Consider the following 12571-nt stretch of genomic DNA (forward strand, 5'->3'; position numbering starts at 1 on the left):
TTTTGTCCGAAAAAAGAAATACCCACTCATAGAATTGGTATAACAACACTAAATGTTGATAAAGGTTCTCGTCCTGTTGATATTTTTCTAAAATTATTTCGGCGTATTTTATTTATGCATATTGCTTAATATACAAACCAAAGAATAGCAGCACTTCCAAAAAAACAGATATGTACGTACAGAATCAGTATGTACAGAAATGATGACAGTGATTGGTTGTACTATGGTTATGTGTTATAATAAAGTACCATCTATCTCACACTACTGGTCACAAAACGAATCACTTTCGAATTACCTCATAAAAAAGATTTTAAAGGATCGCTGTGTGTTCCTGCTATCTAAGTTCTACTATAATAGTGCTGAAAGAAATGGTTAATTTATCAAAAACATACTACATCGATGAAGTGGTTCTTGTTTGAAACAAACTTTTGTAAAGACGAGGACTGAGAGTTGCCATAAGTCCGTCGACGAATCAATGACTAAGTTCAAAGGAAGATCTGCCCTGAAGCAGTATCTTCCTATGAAGTCATTAAAAGAGGTATGAAAATGTGACAACAAAGTGATTCTTTCACAGGATTATATAGATTTCAATATTTACTCGGGAAAAGAATCCACACCAACTACTGGAACTCAAGGAGAACGAGTTGTTAAAACTCTAGCTAACACCATACGGTCACCAGATGTGTGTCTATGCTTTGATAGATTTTTCACTTCGTTCAACCTACTAAATACCATAAATTTTTCATGTTTAGTAACCTTTTTTTTTTATTTAATTTAACGTGCTTGTGACAGCTTCGGCCATTAGCACGAGGCACCGTGGATACAATTATATATAAGGTACAATTACATATTAAAATATACTATAGTTATATATTATTTAGTAAGTTTTCTAGCTTCAGGAACTGGATAGCTGTGACTTGGCTCTGGTTCGATAATATATCTGTGATGTCACCCTTCATGCCCAGTTCTTGGTGTCGTTTATTGTAATGAGGGAAGTTCACAAGGATGTGTAGAACGCTTAGTGGAGATTGGCAATAGTGACAGATTGGCTTAGGTGTAGAATTGATTAGGTGACCATGTGTAAATCTGGTGTGACCGATACGCAATCTTCTAGCAACAACCATCTCATTTCTAGTTATACCAGGGATAACGAACCGCTCAATCGTCTGATCTATTTGGTGTAAAAATGTAGTGAATTGTTTACAAAGATTCTGCCAGTAATTTCGTACGAGTTTCTTTATACTAGTTTTTAGGTCACTGGCAATTTGTATATTACGTGGTGTACAATTGGATACAGCAGCTTCTTTGGCAAAGCGATCGGCGTTGTCGTTACCCATAATCCCGATGTGGGAGGGAATCCATATGATAGTGATATGGATGTCGTGGATGATAAGATTTTGGTAAATGTCATGGATTTTTTCTACAAGAGGGTGAGATTTTAGTTTGTCACAGTACAAACTGTTGGAATTATCAATAGAAACCTGAAAACTGGAGAAAAAGCTGAGTTCACTTATCCAGAAGCATTTATTTTTTACAATAATTTTATGGGAGGAGTAGATCTCGCCGATCAAAACGTTAGCACATATGATATAGACCGAAAATCTGCGAAATGGTGGAGAAAAGTTTTTTTTAGATTAGCTATGTAAGCTATTGTAAATTCTTGGATTATTTACATAAAAGGATTTGCATAAAAGAAGTGTACAACAAGATAATACAAAATTTTCACTTTTGAATTTTCTGGTGCCAGTAACAGAACAGCTAATTGAATTAGAAAAATTCAGGTCGTCAGTATTTTTAGTTGGTGAGCGTCCTCTGCTGCGTATTGCTTCTTGCCTTGGTCTCTAATCTAAAATACGTTTTGTCCATCGATTGTCTAATAAGCTGGCTATGTTCCCTCTCCAATTCCATTGTAACGACGGATTTTTTCGATAGCGTCTCTTGATTTTGTTCCACGACGTATTTCTTCGTTTGAGATTCGGTCTTTCAGAGAGACACCCAACAGCTGGCGCTCCATAGCCATCCGAGTCACGCGAATCTTAATAACTACCTTTTTTGTAAGTAATAATGTTTCTGCTCCATGAGTAAGTACGGGTAACATACATTGGTCAAAGATTTTCCTTTTGAGCCATATTGGTAGATCCGATTTAAATACATAGCTTAATTTACCAAACGCTGCCCAGGCTAATACTATGCGACATGGGAGCTCACATGGAAAGAATTTATTTATTAACTTCAAGTATTTTCCGAGATTTATGCATGTTTTTCAATAAAATGATGCTCACTCTTCTTGCTGTTTTTATATTTCACTTCTGCTTCTTAATTGACCATTTTAATCGAATTCTTTCGATTTTTTTCTTCATTTTTATATTTAACACTTACCTGTAATCGTTAAATGAGTATTATAACGAGGGCGGTTTACTAGCCACTGCCAATTTTCCCGTTCTCCCTGGAAGATGTTAAAACTATTGCTACAGGTGAGTCCCTTACTAATCTCGGAAAGCTTTAATTAAACAAAATGTTATTTTTAGCTATGTGTACTGATCTTCGCAGCTAGCTACGTAGATAATAGGGTAATAAATAAAAGGAGTACGGATAGTTCCATTAAAGGATACTTGACTGAGGTGAGTGAGTATATGTGTGTATATACCTGTTAGTTGGAATAGTTTGGTAAAATATGTTTGTTTAAAGATAAAAAGAGCATTATCTGCTAGTTAGTAGATAGCTATTTATTTGTTTTGTAAATATATTATAAATAGCTAAACATATCACTAATGTTTTCACTTGCATAGGGCACAGTCGGTATCACTTTTGTATTATATATTATTTTTATCCTTATCTCTCGTAGAAGTTCTCGTTTTTTCAGTGTTGGGACTAACGCATAGTATAACTTGTTTGATTTCTTTGCTCTATTTGTTATTTCCCAGTCTATTTTTCTGTCGTTAAGGAAATAATTATACTTCCCAGGTATTCACAAGTTGTAACTATTTCCAATTCTGAGTTTTTACATTTTATCTTTATTTCATTATCTTTCTTATCTTCTTTGCTGCTGATTATTATCATTGTCTTACTTTTTTCCTTGTTTTTTTTGCATTTTTAATTCTTCTATTTTTTTTTCCATATATCCATTAGTTTCTGCATTTTATTTCACGGAATCTGCTGTAAGAACTAGGTCGGTGGCGTATATTAAGGCCTCTATTGTTACCGGTTGTAATCTATGGTATCCTATTATTGTCTGTAGTTTGTTGGTTCTTACTCTAGTATAGTACTATTATGAATAGCAAAGAGCTGAGACTATCTTCTTGTTTAATACCTCTCTTCCAATTAAATTCCTTTGATCTTTCCCCCGTTATTTGTACTCTTCCTTTTTCCTTTTTGTAAGAACTTTCTATAGTTTTATCAATTTATTTGATACATTTATTTTTCTTAAGCATTTCCTTAGAATTTGTCTTTCCATTTATACTTCTTCTCTTAGTTACTTAACCTATTGTTTTCATATATATTTTAAAGCCGAACGATGACAGACGTATTGCTCTATAGTTGGCGCAGTTTATATGTTCTCTTTTTTTGTATATTAGCACGATGATGTTGTTCTGCCAGTCTTCAGCTAGTTTATTCCTTCTTCTCCCATGTATTTTACCCGTCTTCTCTACTTATTTGTTCTAGCTCTGTGTCTACATTATCTTCCTTTATTACTTCGGTATCAAATTTTTTCTCATAATATTCTTTCTATACCCTATTCCATCTATCCATTCATTTGCTTTGATGTATCTCTTACTGCGTTTATTTCCTTTCGTTTTCCTCTATTCATATGTCGTATTATCGTCCAAAGGTTTCTATTATTTGTTACATATCCTTCTTATAGTTTTTCTGCAAATTCTTTTCATGATTTTGCTTTTGCTTGTGTTACTGTCCTTTTATCAATCGTCTCTTCCTATAATATTTTTCTTTATTCTCTTCTAATCCCATTTCAATGTATTTTTTCCATGCCATTTTCGTCTTTTTTATTTCTACCTTTTCTTCTTTATTCCACGATCTTGTCATTTTCAATTGTTTATTACATTTTTGATTCCATACACTTCTGTTGTTGTTTTCATTAAGACTTTACGATAGGTATTCCATCTTTCTTCCATTGTCCATGTTTATTTTTGGCTTTCTATTTGTCTCAATCTTTTGTTAATTTCCTTCTTGTAAAATTCTTGCACAATTTCTATCTTCAGTCTGTTTACCTTTACTTTCTTGTACTCTTTTCTTTCCACTTCCTCCTTTTGTTCATCCTCCAGTTTTGCAATGACCGTCCTGTGTTGTGTGGATAGTTCCAGTTCCTTTTCGGTTAAGATGTTTTGTATATTTTGTTCTAGGTTCTTAGTATAGACTATATAGTCGATTAAGTTTTTTCATTTCTCTTTTCAGCCACAATGGTTTGTCCACTAAATATGTTTCCTATAATCACGTCATTAGTTTGGCAGAATTCTATCATTTTAATTCAATTTCTATTTAATGTTTCGTCCCCATACTGTGCAATATATCCTAATCCCCTATTAACGTCCTTACCAACTCTTGAATTTCAATCTCTTAAGATTATTATTTTTTCTCTTGTCTTTTTTAATTTGTCTAATGCATTTTGGAGTTCGTTGTAAAATTGTATCATTGTCTCTTCTTCATTACCTTCTATTGATCCGTTTATTTGTATTATCCCTATCTTGGCTTTTAATTTTATTTGATCTGTAATTATTCTAGATGATACTGCTTCGTAGTTTGTTATCCTTGATTCTACTCTTTTATTCACTATTATAAGGACTCCTTCTTTTGCTTTGTGTTTCAGCGTTACTCCGGAATGGTATAGGCTATATTTCTCGTTAATATTGATGTTCTCCCTCCCTATATTTTTTGTTTTACTTCTTCCCATTATTTGTACATCCATTTCTTCTATAACTTCTATTTTCTTACCAGAGAGTTTCTTTCTTCTATAACTTCTTCGTCAGAGATGTCACATTGTCACACGTTGTTTATTTACATATTAAATATATTTTTAATTAACTGTAATTTTATTTTATTAGAAACATAAATGAAAACAATGGCATTAATTTAAGAATAAGGCGCATATACTCCTAATATGACTATATTTCTTCCTTTTATTTTTATGTCTACACTAATGATTTTTTCATTTATGGCTGTCTATTCCTGGACTTATTTATTATATTTTTTCTTATTGCTACAGTCCCCTTTTTGCTCATTAAAGGGAGCAATGGATTTTACTTTGGAAAATAGTTTCGGGTTATTGATAAAGCATATGATACGCAAAATGCATATACACAAAGAAGCACATACACACATACAGTAACATAAACACACACACATACACAGGCACAATTTTTATTTTGAAATTTATAACGCAGTAAAAAATTATTGTTATCGTTTAATCAATATAAAAGTAGGCTCTTTCTTCTCGTTATGAGCGCAAGTGTCTATATCCAAAGCTATTCCGTGTATGTTTTATACTATCTGTAGTAACTGAGGAAAAGTTAAAATAGAAAGTTACAGATATAGAGACTTAGAGTAAATCATGTAATATACTTTTTTCCTAATTAGCCCACACCAAACCCTATTCATGTTACATATTCCCAATATAAACAGCCTAACACGCACGTAATGGTATTCGCCTTCTCATTCGCCAAGAGGCTGTTAAATATGATTAATTGCTTTGAGCGAGTATGATTATCATTTTACAGGTCCAAACTGCTCACTTTAATTACATTAAAATTGTAGTCATTTACAGTTTCTTGTGTGACTTCGCAGTTTCCACTACTTTTCTTCATTCTTCTCTCTCCTTGATTATCCTTTCAATATTTTCAATTTCCATACAAGTCTTTTTCCACTTGTTGCCCTCATCTCAGTTTAAGTCTACTTTTGGTTCTTTTACCTGGTGGTATTCATTTCGTTATAACTCTTAACGGATTGATCTTCTCTCTTCTTGTTATGTGTCCATACCATCCAATTCTTTGTGTTTTTATTGCTCTAACTATGTTCTTTTGACCTATCCATTTTTGTATTTCGTGATTCATCCATTGTCTTGCATTCTCTTCATTTTTCCTCTTTGGTCTTTGTATTTTTGTGATACCCTTCCTCTCAAAAACTTTCAAATAGGCTAATTTGGCTTCGTTTTCTATTTCTTGGTTTTTTTTTATCTGTTGCTACTATGGTTATATTGTCCGCATATCCTACTATTTGTACTGCATTCTTGTTTATAGTTCCTGCGTTTTAACGCTTTTTTATTATCTTGTCTTGTGATAGAATAAATGCTAGTTTCACGAAGTAACTATTTTTAAAGATCATATGATACACCTCAGTACGACCCTGTTTGGCTGTCACGTGCAATTGTTTACGATTGGGAATATGTAATTTGAATGAACTGCGAGCGAGCTTTTTTTAAATGATACATTTTATGTTTTAGAGAATATGTTGGTGGAACGAGATCTGTAAAGAGGAATTCCGGAGCCAATTTCGGTGCAAGTGTCCGGAATGGTCTTACTGTCGAGCCCCTGGCAAATATTACAACGCTTTCTGTACCATGACCACGACTGGATATATTTGGCAACAGCCTGGATGGAGAGAAGCAGCTGAAAGCCAAAACTAGATTCACAAATAAAAAAACTACTTTACAACTCAATTTAGGATTTTTAAGTCACAACTTTTTGACAGCTGTTCATTCTTTATGAGAACATTTTATAGGTTGTTTTATTTTTTTTTGTTAACGATAATTTGGAAATTTTATATATAATGCCGTTTTTGTTTGATTTTTTTTCTATTTCTGGATTTTATGGGTTTTCTTTGTGATTTAGCTCGTATTCATTAAAACATAATCTAAAATTTGTAATTCCACAATTTTTTATGGTTCGTGAATTGAAAATGTGTTGAATATGTTATTTGTTCCATTTTGGAAAAAATAATATATATAAATGTACTAAATAATAAAAAATTATTATTTCTCCCTAAAAAGCTAGTTTTTCCGCCAAATTGTATTCATCATCATCATATTATAATACTCGATCAGAAAATCCACAACAAAATTAATATTTTTAAGTTAAACCCGCTTATTAGAATAATTCGGTTTAAGGAATAGAAATTTGAGGTTCCGAAACGTTTTCATTTACTCCTTAATAAATTTTTCCGTTTATAGGAATACGTTTTAAGAAAATACTATTGCTTAATGGAATTTTTTTCAGTTAGACGAGTATACTTTATCAAAACTAATTCGACCTATCCCCAAAACATCCATAGGTCATAAAGTACTTTTTCATCAGTTTATAAATTTCTATTCTCAAGCCACTTCATTACCAGTTAACACTTTTTAGCGACACTTAACTTAGAATTATTAGAGTAAATAATTTAGAATTTTCCCAGAGACCTACGTGTTTGCAAGTGAGTCATGGCCTCAATAAATTCGAAGAGAAAGGATCTTACTTTAAAAGAAAAACTTGACGTAATTGAATACGCGAAACAATCCAAGTGTAGTCAAATCAAAATTGCTAAAAAGTTTGGAATTTCACAAGCTCAGGTGAGCAAACTTTTAAAAAACCAAGACAGTTTCATCAACGATTGGCGAGCTAATACAAAATCAACCCAAAAACGAAAACACAGTGGGAAAGATCCAGACATGGAACAGGCATTAGCCGAGTGGCTTACTGAGAAAAGCAACAGAAATATTCCAATCAGCGGTCCAGTTTTAAAAGAAAAAGCTGAAGAAATAGCCGAAAATTTTGGTAACACGAAGTTCAAAGCGACAAATGGATGGTTCTACAGATGGAAAAATCGTTCACAAGTTTCCTTCAAAACAATTTTTGGAGAAGCAAAAGATACCGATGTATTTGCGGTAAATACGTGGATATCGGATGTGTTACCTTTAATAATGAAAGATTATGAACCATCGTGCGTGTACAATTGTGGCGAAACTGCGCTTTATTACCAAGCTACTCCGGATGACAACCTTTGTTTCCCAGGGGACAAATCTGTGGGCGGAAACATACCAAAGGACAGATTGACGATTATGTGTTGTGCCAATTTCGACGGAAGCGATAAATTGCCACTTTTTGTTATCGGAAAATCAAAAAGTCCAAGGTGATTTAAATCTATAAAATCATTGCCCGTAAAATGCTTGGATGACAACAATCCTCTTTAAGGAATGGCTTATTGACTTCGACCAGAAAATGACAGAAAAGAATAGAAACGTTCTGTTATTTGTTGATAACTGTTCTGCCCATAAACCTGACGTGAAGTTGAATAATATAACAATCCATTACTTGCCCGGCAACACAACTTCACTTATTCAACCGATGGATCAAGGAATAATTTCTGCTTTAAAGAGAAATTATAGAAAAGAAGTTATAATAATAAGTAAGTAAGTTATAGTAATAAGAAAAATTATAGCAAATATGAATGTTTATGACACGAAGTCGTCAGCTAGTTCCAATAACATGACAGGAAAAATTTCAGTTCTCTCTGCTATACATATGATGAATAAAAGGTGGCAGAATATTTCCGAAAGTTGTATAAAAAATTGTTTTATAAAGTGCAAATATTTCAATGACTTAGAAACTATATCACCTGTAAAAAATGAGAAAAATCCAGAACTCCTCCAAATGACGGACGAAGATTTTTCAAGATTTGTTTCCTTTGGCGATAATTTATCTGTTTTTGATGATACTGAAGATCTACAGCCACATAATGAAACCACCCAACTGAATATTGAAGCCACAGATGAGACAGAAGACGAACATTTTTCCGATTCCGTGAAAATTCCGTCCAATCGACAAGTCCTAACGGCTTGTAATATTATAAGGAGTTTTCTGGAGGGTCAATCCAATGTTAATTTTTCTAATTATTATAATTTAGAGCAACAAGTGACTAATATTTTATGCCACGAAAAAAATTAGGCTAAGATTACCGATTATTTTTCAAGAAAAAATAAGTAATTGAGTTGTCTGTATTTTAAAAAGAAAATGTGTACATATCTACATTATGCATTTATTTCATACTTATTAGTATATCCATGTACAGATTCTATTAAGGCTATTCCAATAAGCGGGTTTGACTGTATTCTATATTCTTACAATCAACTTAAAATGATACTAAGATACACAGATCAGTATAAACGAATATTCGGCATTTTGTCCATCGTTTTTAAGACCGTCGTAGATGGGAAAATATTTCCTAAATAGCCGAGAAACAATGGCATAGATCAGTATTTTTCAATCTGTGGGTAACGACTCCTAGGGGAGTCGCGACGCCTTACTTGGGGGGTCGCCATCTGAAAGAAACAGTTGAGGTTCTTACACAAAAAAAAAACACAATTTTAGTGGGAAGGATGTGCTTGTTTATTTTTCCAAAGATTATCAAATTGTGGTGCTTTTTTTGAAACATTAACAATCAAATAATTTTCTAAATGCAGTCTAGTTTTAATGTCTACCATTGAAGAAAATGTTAGTTCACACAAGTATGAAGATATTTGTTTTTTCTTTTCATCCAAAATACGTCGACTTTTGCGAATAAAATTCCATTTTAGGCATGGCTATCACCAACAAAATCTAGAAGACATTCTTTTATTGTGGTACTGACATCAGCCAGATCTACAAATTTGTTTCAAAAAGGGATTTAAATTCATCTATGCCCATTTTCTGTGTAAGTGTAAGTCTGAAAAGTATGTAAAAAGTTGGTCTTATAAATTGTGTAAGCTCTGTATTATACGAGAAATGTGAGCCGATACTGCAAAACTTTGGTCTGTTGCATTATCTTTAACAATCTTCTAAACACATGGAAAAGACTCAAACATTTTGTTTTGCAGAGACTTTTGTAACAAACGAAGTTTTGCATGAAATGCTTTTACTTTATCTTTAGTTGTTAAAATATTTTCAAAGGTGTCTAAAAAGATCTGCCAAAAATGCTAATTCCAAAAGCCAGATAGAGTCAGAAAAACGATAAGCATTTCAGATTTTGCTTCTTGTCTTCTTATCCATTTATAATGCTACAAACCACTATTAAAATTATGAGAAGCCATCTGCGTATCAAAACATTACTTAGTAAAGAAATATTTTATAATTTGTAGTCCTTATTCCTTAAAAATGTTTAAGAAATTTTGAACTTATCTTATTCAAAACCATAAGATTCTGCCAGGGAAAAATTAAGTAATAAATATTATAGTTTATCTATCTTTGTCTATCTATCCTAAGTGTTTAAGACAATAAGCAATCAAATACTAATTATTACCTTTTAAATTTATGTAAATATTTTGAGTACCAACTATGTTTGTACGTCTAAGTTTCTAGATGTTAGTAAAGATATTTGCAAAATCGATACCTTGTAGTTTTATTATTGTGTAAATTTGCAAACCTTTATTTAAATATCAAGGATGATGTCAAATTCCTTAATTATTATGCTTTAGTTTTTACATACCATACAAATGTATACCATATCTATATCACAAAAAGTGATTGGGTCGAAGAAAACTGGTCAAAAATTAAGTCTAATATCTCAGCCTTTTCTAAGGAAGTTCTTGGTGAAAGAAATATAAATAAAAATAAATCGTTCCCAACGCGAAAACTCCATGGTTTTGTTCAGAAGTGAAGGAAAAATGCAAAGAAAAGAAAAAAGCTTACCTGAAATACATGTCAGCCAAAACACAAGACATATGCCATAATTACCAGACAACTAGAAACTAAACACATGCACGTGTAAGAAAAATAAAAAATGATTAAAAAGCTGAAAAACAGAAAAGCAGCAGGTAAAGACGGGATACCAAACGAATTACTGAAATATTCTGTTGCAGCAATGACAGAAAAATTAACAACATTAATTAATACAATTATAAAATATAATAAAATAACGAAAGAATGGAGAACGAGCGAACTAACTCTACTATTAAAAAAAGGAGATAAAAAACAGCCAAAAAACTACAGAGGTAAAAACTTGTTAAATACTATCCTAAAACTTGCAACAAAAATTTTACAAGTGCTAATAAATTAGAGAATAAGTTTAGCAGATGAACAACAGGATTTTAGTAGTGAATGATTGTGTACAGGTGCAATATTCGTTATAAAGCAAATTACTGAGAAATCACTAGAGTATAATAGACCAGAATTTCCGTGTCTGATTGATCTAAAGAAATTGCTTGACAGAGTAAGGCTTAAAGCTGTAATCCATCTTCTGTATAATAAAGAAGTTTCCCTAAATATTATAAAAACTAGCGAAAACATCTACCAAAGCAACAAAATGAAAGTCAGAATAGATAGACAACTTATAGAACCTATAGAAATAGGCAGCGGAATAAGACAAGGGGATTCATTAAGCCCCATGCTCTTCAATTTAATCATGAATGAAATCATCAAATGCGTTAACAAAGGAAGAGGATACAGAATGGGAAACAAAGAAATAAAAATACTCTGTTACGCAGACGACGAAATATTGATAGCCCAAGATAGTCTACAAAGACTGGTCCACAAATTTAACATAAGAGCAAAACAATTTAACATGACAATCTCATCTCAGAAAACTAAAACAATAGTAGTCAGCAAAGAACCAACCAGGTGTAAAATAGAAATTGATGGCATCAGTATGGAACAGGTAATGGTAATAAAATACCTGAGAATTACACTGTCTAGCCATGGAGACCTGGACAAAGAAGTGAGGTCAAGTACAAAAAGCAAAATAGACTGGCGGGATGCCTTAATAACACTATATGGCGAATCAGACACATTAACACTGAGATGAAGTCAAGAATTTATAAAGCCAGTGTAAGACCAATAATGACATATGCCTCAGAAACAAGACCCGACACAGCCACAACGCAAAGGCTACTGGGAACAGTAGAGATGAGAGTACTAAGAAGAATTACAGGAAATGCGATGAGAGATCGAAAGAAAAGTGAAGACATTAGAAGAAAATGTAACGAACAGTGTATAAATGAATGGACACAAAATAGAAAAAAAGAATGGAATAATCACATAAGCAGAATGGAGGAGACCCGTGTCGACAAAATAGCAAGAGATAAGTCTAAGATAAACTTTCTTACCTAGGTAAAGATGAGGAAGACCAAAATAACCATGTCGGAGAGGAATCTTTGGACTGTAGATTGGAACAATAAACAAGAATGGAATCTGGGAGCAGAAAGGCGTAAGAAGCTATGAACACTAGACGAAAAAATATCACATAATGATAGTTTTTTATTATTTATTTAACAAATTTAACATATCTGTATGTTATTATTTGATAGCGTAATTATATTGTAAAATATTTAATCATTTTTTATTTATAGTGTACTAGAAAAGATACTCTTAAAATATTTACGATCATAGTTGCTGGCTGTAATTGGTACCTATTTGAAAAGTTTTCTACATGTAGAACAAAGTAGTCTCCACCAGTCAAGAGCATTAAGTAGATAATGTATAAAATTGTTTTATGAGAACTTATTTTCGAATATGCCTGAAGGTAATTTTCTAATTAATCTAATGATATTATTGACTTAATAATTTATTTAAAGGAACGATAAAAATAAAATTTCATAGCTTAGAATAATATTTGT

General features: G+C 32.3%; 1 protein-coding gene across 1 annotated transcript; it reads left to right on the forward strand.

The window, feature by feature from the left end:
- The first annotated feature begins 2430 nt into the window (after positions 1-2430).
- Positions 2431-9955, forward strand: LOC140434200 (uncharacterized). Its single transcript, XM_072522285.1, has 3 exons — positions 2431-2474; positions 2529-2621; positions 6452-9955. The coding sequence occupies exons 1-3, from the start codon at positions 2454-2456 to the stop codon at positions 6632-6634; spliced, it is 297 nt and encodes a 98-aa protein (XP_072378386.1). The 5' UTR covers positions 2431-2453; the 3' UTR covers positions 6635-9955.
- The last annotated feature ends 2616 nt before the right edge of the window (positions 9956-12571 follow it).

This window comes from Diabrotica undecimpunctata, chromosome 2, assembly GCF_040954645.1.
Source record: "Diabrotica undecimpunctata isolate CICGRU chromosome 2, icDiaUnde3, whole genome shotgun sequence".
NCBI classification, from domain to species: domain Eukaryota; kingdom Metazoa; phylum Arthropoda; class Insecta; order Coleoptera; family Chrysomelidae; genus Diabrotica; species Diabrotica undecimpunctata.

Bases quoted from the DNA above. Each gene is read 5' to 3' on its own strand.
- LOC140434200 (XM_072522285.1), top strand. From the start codon at position 2,454: ATGTTAAAACTATTGCTACAG. The intron at 2,475-2,528 runs GTGAGTCCCTTA...TGTTATTTTTAG, and splicing joins TGTTAAAACTATTGCTACAG to CTATGTGTACTGATCTTCGC. The intron at 2,622-6,451 runs GTGAGTGAGTAT...TTTATGTTTTAG, and splicing joins TTAAAGGATACTTGACTGAG to AGAATATGTTGGTGGAACGA.